We start from the raw sequence: 17,077 nt of genomic DNA, 5'->3' as shown, positions 1-17,077 counted from the left end.
GTATGGAAAAACAAAAGACCCAGGATAGCCAAAACAACCATTTTCAACAAGGCAAGTTCCAGAGGCATCACCATTCCTGACTTCAAGTTCTATTATAGAGCTACAGCCGTGAAAACAGTTTGGTATTGGCACAAAAATAGATAGGTAGACCAATGGAATCGATTGAAAACCCTGATATTAACCCACACATGTATGAACATCTCATCTTTGACATAGAAGCTAAAGTTTTACAGTGGAAAAAAGAAAACATCTTCAACAAATGGTGCTGCCATAACTGGAGGCTGGCATGTAGAAGAATGTGGCCCGATCCATGTTAATTGCCATGCACAAAACTTAAGTCCAAATGGATCAAAACCTCAGCATAAAACCAGCCACACTGAACCTCTTAGAAGAGAAAGCGGGTGGTACCCTTGAACGAATTGTCACAGAAGACAGCTTCCTGAACATAACACCAGTAGCACAGACAGTGAGATCATCAATTAATAAATGGGACCTCCTGAAACTTAGAAGCTTCTTTAAGGCAAAGGACATAGTCAGCAAGACAAAAAGTCAGCCCACAGAAAGGGAAAAATTATTCACTAACCCTACATCTGACAGAGGGCTGATCTCCAAAATTTATAAAGAACTCAAGAAGCTAGTCTCCAAAACACCAAAGGATCCAATTAAAGAGTGGGCTGCAGAACTAAATAGTGAATTTTCAATACAGGAGGCTAAATTGGTTGAGAAAGTGCTCAATGTTCTTAGGCATCTGGGAAATGCAAATCAAAACAACTCTGAGATACCATTAAAATAATAAATAGGGAAAGGTAAAAGGAAATTTGCCCATTGAAGGTAATAGAGACAGTTATAGATGGTCAAAGAAAGTTATTGAAAGTCAGAGGAAAGTCGTCACAGGTCAAGAAAGAGTTGTCAGAGTCAAAGGTAAATGTGAACTTTATTTGCTATGGTTTCTCCTTCTTCAAAATACAAGTTAATAGCCATCCTTATGATTGATGATTATAGTCATGTTAAATAATAATATCATTAATTACAGGCCCAAATCTTACTTAGTTCACTGTATATGTTTTTTAAAGTTGAGCACAAAACAAGTAACTGAAAACAAAGTTGTCTTTTGCACTGGGCTTTGGTGGCAGGCCTTTAATCCCAGCACTCAGGAGGCAGAGGCAGGCAGATCTCTGAGAGTTCAAGGCCAGTTTGGTCTACAGAGTGAGTTCCAGGACAGCTTCCAAAACAATACAGAGAAACCCTGTCTTGAAAAACAAAAAACAAAACAAAACAAAAACACAGTTGTCTTTTCAGATTTATCTAGGCAACCCTCTAATACTTCAGAGATTTGTATAATATGGCATTTGAAATGTTAATTTCAAAGCTTATAATATCTGACAAAGATTCCCAGATCCTGACAGTGACTGGAGGTCTCCAAATATTATGAGCACCCTGGTTCCTGCACCTTGATTATGACAACACTTACAAAGTGGTAATATGCCCCAATGTAACATCTGCTGCCAGGCCTCGGCCCAGACTGTGGACAAGCTATGGGAAGTTGGAGAATTGATTGTACTACTTTTTGCCTACACAAAAAATGTTCAGTCTTTTCCATGCCTCCCTTCCACAGAGAGCAATAAAACCTCCTACCTTATGGTCCTATCAAAGATTGATGCTGTTCTTTGATACTTTTACCTCCAACAATGTGGAGACTTGGGTATGGCTAAGTGTGTATTGACTGGTCCCTGTCATTTTATTAGTTTTAAAAGTAAATAGAATTTATCCTTCTCAGATCTCTGATAGTATTGATGGTTGGCCTAGCTATAACTTTGTTAGCTTGGCAAGTGTCAGGCAGCCAGATCCTTCTATAAGGTTATGGCCATCTTGGTAGTTCATTTTATATATTAAGATCAAGCCTTGGTATAGTATCTAAATAAAAACCTGAGGATGTAATTACTTATAAGTTACAAGGACATAAAATAATTTAAAATATAAAAATGATTTTAAACTGTTTCAACCCTCTATGATACAAAAGTTCAGAGCTTATCCTTTACTAAAATTCTGATAAGCTAATAGAGCAGAGACTACCTGCTGTTCAGTCACAAGCTCAAGAATTTGGATTTATTTTGGTTGTCATCTAAATATAAACCTAAAGGGTTTCTAATCAGGCCAATGTTATCCTTGTCCAATCTATACCTGGCCCTCTCTGGACTGAGGAAAAATATAGAAGCCTGTAGGTTCTGTTGAGACTTAAAGGTATGAGTCTAATATAGATACCCAGTATCTGCTTTTTATGCAATGTAGATTTAAATACAGAATGGTAATGTTAATATATCTAAAACTTTTATCCTGTCTTGTAAAATAAAGTTCATATAGGCTTCAGAGGATCAAAAAGCCAGGAAGCTTGGATCCATTTCCCACAGGTCAAAAGGACTCCAGGTAAGTTTCCTACCTGTTTGTTCCTATGGGCTTTTCTCTCCTGATCTTTGGACTCCTGCCCTTCCTGATCACTAAAACCGTGGGTCTAAGAGTTCTGATTGAGTACATAAATTTTAACTTCTGTTACTAGTTTAAACATGTGTGAACTGGTTTACACTTCTGGCAGACACATCCAAGCATCAGTTGCTGACTACAGCCTGCTGCAAAAGAGTGTGAGCTGATGTAGACCAGTCAAGCCAATGTGAACACTCCCCATATCTTCAACAGAGTCTTCCAGCCAGCTGCTTCTGATAAAGACCCCCTTGCCTAAATCGCCTTTTTGCTTTTGACTAGCATTTCAGCCTGCTTGGACCCCTGAAAACAATACCCAAAAGTCAGGAGGAAGTAGCACAGGAACCAATATGTCATCCCTTTTCCCTGGTTCAGATGCTAAGTCAAAAGAAAACTCCCTTACATATCTGACAAGATGACAGTAGAACTTGTACCCCAAACTTCCTCAGAGGGCTGTAAATTGTCCACTAGAACCCAATAATGTAAGAGCAAGGTAAACTGGAGAGGATGGAGTTACCTCCATCTTCAGAAAAAGTCACAGTGGTTCATCACTCTGTTGTGCATCCTGATGGGCCCCTTGCTTATGCTACTTCCTTTGTTCACTTTTAGACCTTGCATTATTTATCGCTTAGGTACATTTGTAAGAGAAAGGGTGAGTGCAGTTCAAGTTTCGATGTTTAGACATCAGTATAATGCTTGAGTTAAAATGAATGCTTGACATGAATTTCAGGATTGAAATTAGTAACTAGAAGAAGAGGGGAATGAAGAGTCCTCCAACAGTTGGAGAATTACTAAGCTTTCCAGTCCTTGGACGTGAGCAGCTGCACCTAAAGATAAACATTCCCAAGGTCTCAGCCCTCAAGGACTAGAAAACATTCCCCAGACCTCACAGTTCCAGGAACACACAGGTCACAAAGTTCAACCAGGGCATATCTGTTGCTGAAGATAAATAACAAGCCAGTCAGCCACAAGGCCACAAGAATCATGAAGGTCTGGCACCAATTACAAAACTCCCCTTGTACCCTGACCATTCTGTTTGTGGTTTCAGGCTTTAAAAACTCGTTATTTCTGCTTGGAGTTCATTCATTCCAAAGGCTGTAGAACCCCAGCGGACTGGCTTAATAAATTCTCTCTTACATTTTCCAACGAACTTCAGCTCCCTGGTGTTCTTTGGGGTGAGGGTCCTGAGAGGAAGACTGAAGGGTCTTTCAGACAGCACCCCCATCAGCAGGAAGCAGTTTGTCATGAAACACACCAAGGCGGCTGGCACAAAGACTACACATTAAACCACTCCATACTCCAGGGAGGGTGAGACCCTCCATGGGGGAATATCCAGAGTCTGTCATTATGTTCAGGACAGGACCAAGCCTATGGGCTGAGCCCATAGGAAATGGGATCCATAAACACAGTTCATGTGTAAGCCATAAGTCCTGGTTCCAAAACCAGATGCCCCATAGACGGCCAAAATCCACCAGCTGACACCCAGGTTCAAGGAGCCTAATTTGGTCTCATGCAGGTTCCCCAGCTATTTTCCGAAAGTCAGTGAACTCCCACTAGTTCAGGTCAGGCTGTTTCTGTGGGTTTCCCCCAGCACAGTATTGACCCTTTTCCTCTTCACTTCTCTATCTCTACTTCTCTATCTCTACAAGTCGACTAAAGGGCTGTGGTCCATTACTAATCTGTGGATCTCTGCTTCCATCATTACTGGGCAAAGGTTCTAGGATGGAACTTAAGGTACTGATCTCCTTACAAATGAAAGACATTTATGGTGCCCTGTCCATTATTGCTTAGATTCTCAGTTGGAGTGGTTTTGGTGGATTCCTGGGAATGCCTTTAGGGTAGCAAGAACCTTTAACCCCATGACAAGGGTAGAAGTGACAGGGGAATCACTGAGTTTGATATCATCCTGTTCTAGAGCAAGTTCCAGGATGCCAGGGCTTCCCAGAGAAACCCTCTCTTGAGAAGACAAACAAAAGTTTAAATGAAGTAAACCAAATCAAAGAAGAGGTTTAGGAAACAGCAGGAGCTAACAGAGGGCCTGGGATAAGTTTGTGGGTATGCTAAAGGTATGGATATGAGATGACATGGGATGAATATATTGTATGGATGCACAAACTCACCAAAGTATGAAATGATGTATGTTGATTTAAAAACCAAAGCAAATATTTTAAGGAAAACCTCTCAAATATATAAGATGCTTTATAATCAGTGTTCACTCACTCTCACACACACACACACAAATTTGCATGCACTAGGATGTGATTTTGTTTATGTAGTTAATGAGAAATGCTACATATAATTTTTTCCAAGCAGAAGTACATTTATTTCTCTAGATGTGTGTATACAGACATACTGTTAATTTAACATGTCCTAAGTTGTGTCTCCATTTCTTCTACTTGCATTTACAAGAAAGTTCATAAGCAAATACCTGAAGGAATACTACAATGAACTCTCTTCAATATCCTCAGCACTCCCTTCCCCCATGAGACATTTATATTGATGCTGATCTTCCTCATTTTCTTCTGAAGACTGTGGCTTTTGTAAAGCTGAGGCAGGAATAGGCACGAGGTAACGCTTCAGGGCTCTTTTGAGTCTCATTGACTGTGCTGGCAAGAGAAGCATCTGTCTCCTCCCCGGCCATGTCGATCATCTAAATATATGGGACAGTTTCGTCTTACACAGTTTCGGGAAGTTTGACTGCATATCCATTATGAACTAATTCTTGCCCAATATCAAGTTCCTGCCCATTGCTGGTATCATATAAATAGATTTCTGGCCAAGCTGACTTTCCAGGATGGACATCACCAGACAACTTGGCCACCAATGGCTTCCAGGAACCACAGGCAGTGAGTCTTTCAAACTCATCAAGAGCTTCCTCTTCCCAATGTTCACCTGAGGGGGCAATCTGTGCCAGACTGCATTCTACTGCCAGAATAGGAAGGATCAGGAAGTCCCTCCTCAGAGCCCTCAGATCCTCTACGGGGCAGTTCCCATTATCTCCAAAGTCAACAAAATATAGGTCCAAGTTCCCATTTTCCAGGGTACCAAGAATCTTGGCTCGATACCAGCAACCATCTATAGAGTAACGTGCTGCTACAATGTCTCCTACGTTCACAGTCAAGTCTTCAGGCAGACTACTTTCATAGTGCCCAGTCATCTCAATCATAAGTTTTTCGTAATTGAAGCTGACAGAGTCAATGAATTGGATCCAGAAGTGGTTAGGATTTTCAGAAGCAGAAACGTACACGTCTAGGAACTTATCGGGATGGAAAATGAAGTCGGCAATGGCAACTTCAAACATGGATGTCTCTGGATAGTTGTGGACACCAGAATCTTGAAGGCCGTCATCATTGGGTGTCTGCCAGGACCCTTCTTCTGGTGCTGCAGCAACCGTATCGCCATCACCTTTGCTGACAGGAACCTGCAGGGGTACGGCTGGGTCCATGCTCGAACTGCTACTCTTCCATAAGGCTGCTTCCCCAGCCCCTCCAGGCTCTATGACTTCCTCTCTTCGAACACCAATTGGCTGCTCTCCTGGAACTCTGGTTTCGGCCGAATCGGCAATCCTGTTTGGAAGATCTTCATCTTCTAACACTTTCTCCATAATCAGTTGCTTAGCAGCTTCCACTTCCTTCTGTGTCCCCGAGATTTTTATGAGTCTTGACTGTAGTAACGTTCCCTCTGATTCTTTTTGGCACTGACACGTGATTTTGGCTCCAGAAGCCTTACAGATAGAACGAATCGTCTCGCCACCTCTCCCAATGATTCTGCCCACGGATCGCTGGGGCACAGAGAGTTCCTCGGACACCCGGGTGTTCTCTTTCAGGATCTGATAGATTGCTGCTTTGGCTTTGCACACCTCAACAGGTAGGCCGCTCAGCAGCAGCACCCGCTCATCACCCTCATCGTCTGAGTCAAAGTCAATGCGAGCACCTGTCTGTTTCCGCAGCTGTTTAATATTGGCTCCTTGCCGACCCATGATCAGCCTCACAGCCTCCTGGGGAACTCTCATTTCTACCTCAATGTCGTCTTCTCCAACGTATGTCAGCCGCTCTTGTCTGCTTTCCCGGTATCGGCGGTATATGCTGTAAGCTATTGTTACAAAGGCTGGTAGTCCAAGGCCCACTGCTATTTTTTCCATAGTGGACATTTTGTGCTGTACTCTGAAACAAACAAATCAAGAAGTAGTTTAATACCCCCATCTTGTTTCATTGGAAGAGAAGCATGAGAACAAAAACCAAAAACCACAAACACCTACTACCAAGACAGTAGTGGTGTATGACTTTAATTCTGGCATTCAGGAGGCAGAGGAAGAAGAGTTCTGAGTTCGAAGGCAGCCTTTCTGGCCTTCAGAGCTATGTTTCAGGACAGTTAGGGGTACACAGGAAATCAAATAACCAAAACAACAACAACAACAAAAATCCAACCTGTCATTTTTCCCATTTCAAAAGCTCTAGTAACAAAAAAAAAAACACTTTGTAGAAAATGTCTTTGTAAACTTAAAATGCTAACTGAGGTACATGAAATTATATATCACCTATTTCACCTTCTCCCGAATAACTGTATTTCATTCCTAAATCAAAGGAGGAGAATATGCATCTGGATTCCCCGTCTAGCCGTCTTACTGCTCCCCACAAAACACTGGTAATGTTTGTCCAGTGTGTCACCAGTACAGGTTTGTTGGGTGATATCCATTTGAACCAACAGACAAATCTAACTTCAGATAATACAAATAAATTTGTGCTGAGTTACAGGGACTGCATTCTTAAGGAATGTGATAATGAACTCAAAGCTAGATTTTATTTCAACACTGATGAATATTGAGTCAGGTGTGGAAACCCAAGATCATAAGCCCAGTATCAAGTAAGTGGAGGCAGAAGGATCAGAATCAAAGCCTGGGTAGAGGACACCTTTAATCCCAGTAGCCACACAAGTTATAGAGGCCAGGAAAATGTGGGACACACCTTTAATCTCAACATGCAGGAAAAGTAGGCAGACAGAGCTATTATTTCAAGCCTACCCTGAACTAGAAGAAATTGGTCCAGTGTAAAACAAATGCCTCACACAAAGGTTTGTTCAGTACTTGGATTTCCATGCCTTTAATCCCAGCAAAAGTTGGCAGGAGGCAGGAGCTCAGTACAGTCTGACATCTGGTGGAGGCACATGTAGTCTGGAGAACAGGATCGCCCATTCCTTCTGAGCATTGGTGAGAACTCTAGTGGCTGGCCACTTTGCGTCTTAGATCCTCACTTTTACTCCCAATGCCTGTCACTGGGTCTTTATTAGCTAATAGCGCTACATCTCACAAACAAAGAGGAAAGAAGACTACAGGAAAAATCAATTCAAAGTACGGGCTTGCCCGTACTTCCATCTCTCCAGAGGTAAAAGCCGGAGGAGCTCAGTTCAAAGCCAGATCGACACAGACCCTGCCACTAAATAAATAACCAGATATCCTGCAGTTGCAAACAGCCATTGGGACTAAATTGGGGAAAGAAGACCCCTTATTTCAAAAGAAGCCTGTCTAGGAGCCGCGAGGGGTGGTGTGTGGTCTACCGGATATGGGAGCCAAGCTCCTGGGGCGAGATCCCTTGCTCTGAGCACACTTGGCCCAGAAGGGGACCCGTGCATGACCACAAACCCCCCACAGCCCCCATGGATCCCATCCTCAATCCGGCACTTCTGCCTCCAGTTGCCAGGCTGCCCACCACCCAGACTCTACCAAGCACCCAAACTCCTTTCTGCAGCCCGCGCTTTACCTGTCTTCCGAAGTCCTGTGCTTCTTCTCCTTGAACCTCACCAGTAACACTCTGCAGCAGCCAAGGAAGTGGCAGCTATTTAACAGAGGCTTGCCCCGCCTTCCTGCCACGCCCGCACCAATCAATGACTGTCTTGAAGTCTGACATTTGCCCTAAACCACAGCTAATCCTTGTACTAGCTGCCTTTAAGCTATATGCGTGGATGTGCCCTGAAGGCCAATGACTGGGATTAAACCTCTGAGCCTGCCCACCTCACTAGCCAGTTAGAGACACAGGAAGGAGATGCTGTTAATGGATCCTGTGTCTGCTGAGGATTAAATATCCAACTGGAGGCCCTTGGAGTCCTCGGATCTTCTCTGAGAATGAGATTTGGATGCTCCAAAGCTCAGGGGCCTTGGATCATTGGTGGGCTTTCTTGGATCAAGTGAATCACTTCTTTGTCTGGAGGAGAAGCCTCTTGGTGTTGGGGAGTTCTGGATCTGCTTACCTGGGCGTTGGTGGTACACGCCTTTAATCCCAGCAATATGGAAGTAGAGGCAGGCAGAACTCTGAGTTTAAGGCCAGCTCTGGTCCACAGAGTGGCATAGAGAATTTTTGCATCAAAAAGCAAACAAACAAACAAAATTTCTGTCTGTATCCACTCTCATTCCCATCTTGGCTAGGAGACAGGAAAACAACTCTGTTGAAAGGAGTAAAAAGGGAGCAGACACTGCATGGCACTGAGGCAGAGCCCTGGACCCTCCACATGGACATAAGTCACCATGGCCACAACCCGGGTAAGGGAGCTGTGGGTAGATAGCACCTTTGGACCAATTGCCCTGATTCCAGCTCAAAGAATGGGAGGTTGTGGCTGGCAGCAGTTTGCTTGAAAATCTGAATTCCAGCGGACATCTTGATCATACCCGGACCACTAAGAACCTTCAAACTGTGGCAAGGACAGAGTCACTCCAGTTTGTGCCAAGATGTTTTGAAATATCATCTCTCACACCTGGAGCAGGATGAACACTCAGACAAAAATGTTTGTTGAGTGACTACAACATTGTTTCTGGTCATTCACATGTCTTTGGGCCAGTTTTCCCATTAGTATTGTTATTATTGTTATTTCAGAGACAGATGTTTGGTTTGTTGTCCAGGCTGTCCTCAGATTCAGTTTGCTGAGGATCTTGAGTAGCTGGGACCTACACACATGCTTGATTTCTAGTCATTCAGAAACAATATATTTGGGTAAATACTACATGCACCTCATAGAGGAGTCACAAGTAAGGAAAGGTTAATGCAGAAAATGTGTCTTCAGAGGTAACCAGTACAACTAGTTTCCAGGGGAAATTTTCACAAGCTATTCCACAGTGAAAACACACATGTAAAACTGCCTCCCTTTCTCCACTGTCCCTCCCCCCAGTCCTCCCAGCATGAATTTCTACATAGAATGACAAAAGCTAAAGAGGGATTTTAAAAACAAAAGAACAGAGAGCAGCATTTTCCTTTGGTGGGCTCTATTTTGCTAGAGAGAAGCAGACTCACATGGCTCCCTTACTGGAGTCTTCCTGACTCGGCATAAGCAGCAAAAAACAAAACAAAACAAAAACCTGCAAGGCTCTTTTATGAGGCCCTGCTAACAACTGAATGCTGTATTAGATCAGCTGGGATTGGCAGTTAACCCATCTCCAAGCCAGCACCGTGCTGCAGGATGTCAGCCTAGAATAAGCCTGTGAGCACAGCTCCCAGTGCAGAATTCAAACTTAAACCTGCCCTGTAGGAAATCCAGCAGCTGTTCCCACTTTAATTTTAGGGCTTGGTTTAGTATGTATAAGCCACTTGGCCAGAAAAGACATAAAGTTTTTGGTGAAGTCAGTTTCAGATGAAGTAAAACCTGGAAAAGTTTTATATTGTATTTAAAAATATACATAGGGTTGAGAGAAAATCAGAAACAAGATACTGAAAAAATGTAAAATAAATAAAGAGCTTTGCATGGTAGTACAGGCCTTTAATCCCAGAACTGGGTAGGAACACATAAACAAATAGAGTAACTGGGTGTGGTGGCACACACCTTTAATCCCAGCACTCCGGAGGCAGCGGCAAACACATCTCTGTCATTTAAAGGCCTGCCTGGAATACAGAGTGTACAAGGGCAGCCAAAGTACATAAAGATACCCTGTCTCAAAAAAGGAAAAAGTAAAACTAAAACTGTGTAATAATCATAAATAGATAAATAAAAAAGCCACCCAAGATGGAAAATACACAGAGAGTCTGGATACTTTATAAAATATTGCTGTCTTTAAATTGTTTGATTGCCAAAGAAGTACAACTGCTAAAATACATTTGATTATAGGTGCTCCTAAATTAATCCAACTTATATGTTTTAAAGATGCTTTGACTTCAAAATTTAAGAATAAGGATGTGATACTTTGGAAAAGAGATTACACGTGTGTTTCCATCGAAAATGAAAAGCCGGGAATTCCTTCCAGATTTGTTGAAGCAGGACCTCCTGAAGCCGTGTCCCAGGCAATCCAGCATCTGAAACAGGTGGGATGAAACAGCCATACAGACTACAAAAACATTGTCTAGGCCAGGTTTCTGTGTTTTGTAATGATTCCAATCGTATGGACAGCAACCCCATGCAGCAGGAAGCAGTTGGGCAAGAATACGTCCAAATTACCAAATATTGCTTATAAAATTTTGTTTTTGAAAGTCCCTAGAGTCTTTCTCTCAGGAACCTTGCCCAAATACCACCAGAGAGCCGATGTTCATTGCAAACGGCAAGAGGATTTAATAAGCTGGCACACCGTGGTTCAGCTTTTTGGGAAGGAGTGAACCCGGAGCAGAAGTTACAGGGAGATTTTATAGCCTAAAACAAAAAATGGAATAGGGAGAGGGTACAAGGGGAGTTTGTCAGTTGATGCCAGACCTTCAATCAATCATTACTTGTGGCCTTGTGGCTGTCAGTCCTGGCTAAACTATTGTGTGGTCTGTCCTTTACTGGAACCTTTAGGTCAGGGGACTTCCAACGTCCTTAGGGTCTGGATAACATTTTTAAGCCTTTAAGAATATCCAGGGAAGGATACCTGGGGAATGTTTTTCTTTAAGTGTTGCTGCTCATCAAGGACAGGGCAACTTAGTAATATTCCAACCGTTGAAGGGGGAGTTTCTTCATTCCCCTCTTCTTCTAGTTAATGATTTCAATCCTGAAATTTATGTTGAAAACTCTGTTTTAACTAAAGCATTATACTGTTGTCTAATCATTAAAATTTGAACTGCATTTATTCTTTCTCTAACGAATGTAACTAGGCGATTAAGGATACAAGATCCAAGAGTAAGCAAATGAAACAGAATGAGCAAGGGGACCATCAGGGTGGATAATAAAATAGTATACCATGGTGACTTATTGAACCAAGATTCAAACCATCCCTTTGTCTGAGTGCCAGTCTTTCCCTGAGCTTATTGAGATTATCTGAGCCGGGCGTTGGTGGTGCACGCCTTTAATCCCAGCACTCAGGAGGCAGAGACGGGTGGATCTCTGTGAGTTCGAGGTCAGCCTGGTCTACAGAGTGAGTTCCAGGACAGCTTCCAAGACAATACAGAGAAACCCTGTCTGGAAAAACAAAAAAAAACAAAACAAAAAAAAACAAAACAAAAAAAAGAGATTGTCTGTCACCACACATGTATGGTCAACATAAAAATAGCCCTCTTCTTTTAAGGCAGCACATAAGCCTCCCTCTTTGATAAAAAGAAGATCCAATCTTCTCCTTTTCTGTAGGACTACCTCAGAGAGAGAAGTTACTTGTGTCCTTGTAGCTATCTGACTCATTTTCTACCTTTAGGCCACTGTGAGCTGGCTGAACTATTGTGTGGTCTGTCCTTTACTGGAACCTTGAGGTCTGGGGACTTCCCAAGTCCTTGGGGTCTTGAAAATATTTTTAAGCCCTTGAGAATGGACCACCAGGGAAGGATATCTGGGAAATGTTTTTCTTTAAGTGCAGCTGCTAATCAAGGACGGGACAACTTAATAATTTTTCAACCATTGAAGGTGGGGTTTCTTCATTTTCATTTAAATGGGGTTGCTTAAAAATGGTAATGATCACAACTAATCTCTTTTTAAAGGTAAAAGGGAGATCGTGGTATAGAAATTGTATTGGTGTGGATTTTCATTTATTCACACAAATTTAAGATCAATTTTGTGATATATGTATATTTCTCTTTTTTAGATATTGTGTTTATATAGCTCTTTTAACAATGTAATATATAATTAAATGTAGATTATAGTTACCTATAGTAGTCAAAACTCATTGTTAGATTAATTAGTTATTCTAGATCTACAGAGATACATTTGCGATAGATACATAGTCTTCAAACCTTTCAAAAACCTTCAGAAAATGGCATTTAAATGGTTTAGGGTTTTTCATGATAGTGAATCACAACTGCTCCTGACACACCAATTACATCTGAGAGGAAAATGGGCATCAAAGAAAGTCGTTATGGAGTTTGCTTTAAACACGTCAAGTTTAGCCATTTGGGGAAGAAACTGCTCTTGCTTGGACTGATTAACGGTTGCTGTATAAACTGGACATGCAGGACCAGACCCACAAGAAAGTTACTGCTGAACTTGGAAAGTCTTACGGGGTTCCTGCCTCATGGAAGAGTCTGTCAGTCATTCTGTAGGACACAGAAACATGACTGACAAACTGCCAATGCAGATGGACAGTTTGAAATTTTCTGCTTTGCTGAGAAGTCTGCTAAACACACTGTGGCCTATGGGCTAAAGATGGATGCCCCAACATTACAGAGAAACTTTGGGTGACTGTCCAGGTAGTGAGATATCTCTGTCAATTCTAGTGTTTATGTATTATCCTTTTGTGGTCTTTGATGTTGTGAAGACAGATTGTTATAATTATACTTCTCCTTAGTTGTGATAAAAGATAAGCTACATATAAGACTTTAGACTCACAAAGATAGGATAGATGATAAAATACTTTCTTTAAGTCTTACTAAATGTTAATGGAATAAATATTGTAACTATAGTTCTTACTTCGATATCTGTTCTGTTATATATAATTTGACTATTTTAAAGTTAAAATCTTTCTTTTTATTAGACAGAAAAGAGGGTTTGATGGCGGAAGTCCTTCTGTGTATGTGCTTATCTTATTGGTTGTTGAATAAAGCACTGTTGAACAATATGGAAGTAAGATAAGTGGGACTAGGAGTTGAGAAGGATTCTGGGAAGGAGAGGCACAGTTAGTCACAATGTGGGACTCCAGAGGAGTAAGAGGTCTAGAACCTTTTCTCCTTTAAGAGAAATACTCAGATTAGCAATTATGGGTTAACAATTAAGTCAGAGGTAATGGACAAGAAATCAAGCAAATGACCAATAATTTTATAATTAATATAGTGTCCTTTGTGTTATTTGGTGGTTGAAACTGCGGTAGGGCCCAGTCGGTTGGTTGGACGACTACACTTTGTGTCACTCCGTTTTCCAGGGAGGGTAAGACCCTCCATGGGGGATTACCAGAGTCTGTCATTTCATTCAGGGCAGGGTCTAGGCCTTCCCCCCAAGAGTACAGGCTGAAAAAGCATCCCTCATTGTGAGTGCTCTAATTCCATTTGTATGCCACTTATAAATACTGATCTATCAAAGGACACATAGATGGCGTAGGCTACCTCACTGACACCCACATTCAGAGAGTCTGGATCAGTTCCATGCTTGCATCCCAGCCATCAGTCTGGGGTCCAAGAGCTCCCGCTTGTTCAGGTCAGCTGTTTCTGTTGAAAGACCCCTACCCAGGGCCCCCCTAGGAAAAGAAAAGCAAGGCCAGGCCGTTGCCTAATGAAAGAAACCCAGACCAGGTGTCTCACCCTCAAAACAGGATGTCTGTGATCACTATAGCAGTCATGGGACTCGGATAATAATTGCTGAAGCGTGCTGGGAACTTTCATATGACAATACTAGAAAACCTAGTCCTTGGCAACTACCCTGGCCCCCAATTGTGTCTGATCACTATAGCAATCATGGGACCCGGATAATAATTGCTGAAGCGTGCTGGGAACTTTCATATGACAATACCAGGACACCTAGTCCTTGGCAACTACCCTTGCCCCCAGTTGTGTCTATGATCACCATAGTAGTCATGGGACCAGGATAATAATTGCTGAAGTATGCCTGGGTCTTTCATAAAGTAATACCAGGAAACTTAGTCCGTGGGAACTACCCCTGCCCCCAAGATGAGCCAATGAAATGCCTGTTACTTATGTAACCATTGAAACTCTATAAATATTGTACTCCCTGAAAGCCCGGTATGCTCTGCACCCGAGTTGCAGTAGCATCCGCAGGCGCCTGTGTACTCAATAAATCACCTCTTGCATTTGCAGCCAGTGGTCTGGCCCCGGTTCTTGGGCAGAGGGTTCGGTTCAGTGCCCGGCACTTTGATGCCGAGGTTTTTCATTGGAGCTTCCACCGAGATTTCTGCCCCAGAACCACCAGTGCCACCGGGAGGTAAGCTAGCCGGCACCCTGTCTGCTTTGTTCTTTGTTATATGTATGTATGTTGATCTGTCTCCGAGCAGGTTGGCTACGTAGTCATTCAGTAACTAGGGCGGCTTGAGAAGGGGCTGACGAGCCCAGACTTCTCCCCCGCCACTCTGGCAGACGTGCCAGGGATCTGGAGAGCTCAATTGTTTGGAGCTCATGGGCCTGAAAAGGGAAAAACAGGACCACTACTCCTGTTGACCCGTCTGAGTATTTACTTTCGGTCCTCTGCCGAAAGCGCGCAGCGTGTCTCGTTGTGAGTTGCTTAATTGTGTTATTTGTCTTGTTCGTCTATTTGTCTTTGTATTTTGAGTTTTCTGATTCAAGAATGGGACAAACCATAACCACCCCTTTGAGCCTTACTTTAGATCACTGGAATGAAGTGCAGATTCGTGCCTCTAACCAGTATAAACTGCACATCTGAGTGGCCAACCTTCGATGTGGGCTGGCCACGGGATTGGACCTTTAACCTAGAAATTATCTTACAGGTTTAGGATCGGGTCTTTGACAAGGGACCCCATGGACACCTGGACCAGATAGCATACATTGTTATTTGGGAAAATTTGGCTAAAGACCCCCGACATGGGCAGCCCGGTTTGTGACTCTCTGACCTCCTCTGAAGGCAGTCTTGGAGAAAACTGTCAGCTCCGCCCCTACCCCCTTCTTCACCCTTGGTCCCTGTCCCAGCTCCAGATCATCATCTACTCCTAGATGATGCAGTTCTCATAGAAATATTACAAGGGGAAAACTACAAGTAACAAGTTTTGTAAAGTTAATTTAAATTTGCTAATAGGTTTTCATGTTCAGGATAAATAATTTTTCAATCCTGTTGATAAGGTGACTTTCACATTAAGACAGCTGTTGCATGCCAATTTTTTTTATGTGTGTGTACAATTGGTTGAGTATCTAATATGCCCCAGGTTCAGTAACTAAACAATTCTTTTTATAAGTTGGTCCTATGGCTGAGGACTTTGGCCAAGCCTAGCTAGTCACTGGCCCATCTTATCCCTCTGTCTCTGTTCTTGCCTGCCTATACACGTGGAGCAGGTCAGGGGTCTTCTCTTGCTGCCCTAAACAAATGGCATGCTGGGCAAAAGTCTCTCCCACCATGTGCCATGGTATAGAACATGCTGCAACAGGGTCTCCTATCCCTGAGCATGCAGTGAGGCAGCTGCTCTGTTCTCCAACTGCTGCTGCAGCCCTCACAGCTTCTCTGATCTATCAGGTTTTCACCCAATATCTGACTTCTGAGTCCTTATTGGTATAGGTAAAAAAAAAAAAAAACAAAACACTATCCATTCTGACCCTGACAGCAAGGATTTCTGTATGACTGACTTTCTGATGACTACATAGCAAATCAACCCCTCCTAAGAAAGCCAAGCTCTACAGCTGTAGCTGGACTTTTTCGTCTGGACCACCAGCTCCCAATAATGAAATAGAAACTTACTATTAATTGTGAAAGCTTTGCTGATAGCTTGGGCTTGTTTCTAACTAGCTCTTATAACTTAAGAAGCTGTGAGGTGTGCAGGATGTGAGGATGGGGGTCTCTCTCTCTCTCTCTCTGTCTCTATCTCTCTGTCTCTCTGCCCCACGCACATGGCGTGCTGGCAAAGGATCTGCCAGCTTTTCCCTCCACCAGAGCTCCCTGCTCAAACACACAGGGCTGGAGCAGGTAAGCCATTTGGCCAGATCCGGTCTTTCCACAGAAACTAAATGGCTTTAAAGTTATAACTACAAGAGAAAAAAATGTAAGCTGTTTACTATGATGTTTCATTTCTACAAATGCTAAATTTTAAAAATTAATCTCTCAAAAATTATGTATGCTTGTTTTGTTAAAAAGTTCTATCTGTATTTTCTGTCATAATCTAAGTTTTATTACAAGCATAGAGCTAAAACAAAAGTAGTGCAGGTCGCCACCGTTTTACAGTCAGTCACATGCCACGCTGGCCACATGGCTGGCTGGTAGCCATTTTACTAAAGTTAAAAGAGATACCTGATCTACCATCTTAACTAAAGGTGACCACATGGAAGTTATGAGGTACCATCCTATCAACAAGTTTTTATTCAGATTTAAAATGTTAATGCTTTTATACACAGGAATACTAAGTTTTATAATTTAACAGTCACCCAGATAATAATGGTTTTAAAGGCCTAAATAAAAACATTAAGGGATTTCAGAAGTTTTAAAAATGTTTTCAATTTATAAGGTTATAAGATATTTATACTGTTAAAATGTTTAAAGCTAGACCTAACAATATATAGTTATAGTTTTATAAAGGTTAATAAAGTTTATACTTTTAACAGTTAAGCTTAAGGCAGACAAACCTCTA

At 42.3% G+C, this 17,077-nt stretch overlaps 1 protein-coding gene across 1 annotated transcript; it reads right to left on the bottom strand.

Moving 5' to 3' along the window:
• Window positions 1–4,832: 4,832 nt before the first annotated feature.
• On the bottom strand, window positions 4,833–6,625 carry LOC121137849 (tudor and KH domain-containing protein-like). Its single transcript, XM_040740678.1, has one exon. The coding sequence runs from the start codon at window positions 6,623–6,625 to the stop codon at window positions 5,150–5,152; it is 1,476 nt and encodes a 491-aa protein (XP_040596612.1). The 3' UTR covers window positions 4,833–5,149.
• Window positions 6,626–17,077: the final 10,452 nt, after the last annotated feature.

This window comes from Mesocricetus auratus, unplaced genomic scaffold, assembly GCF_017639785.1.
Source record: "Mesocricetus auratus isolate SY011 unplaced genomic scaffold, BCM_Maur_2.0 Super-Scaffold_2245, whole genome shotgun sequence".
Taxonomy (NCBI): Eukaryota; Metazoa; Chordata; class Mammalia; order Rodentia; family Cricetidae; genus Mesocricetus; species Mesocricetus auratus.
Note: the sequence above shows the minus strand (reverse complement) of the source record. Positions and strands in the feature narration are given on the sequence as shown.

Bases quoted from the DNA above. Each gene is read 5' to 3' on its own strand.
- LOC121137849 (XM_040740678.1), bottom strand. From the start codon at position 6,625: ATGTCCACTATGGAAAAAATAGCAGTGGGCCTTGGACTACCAGCCTTT.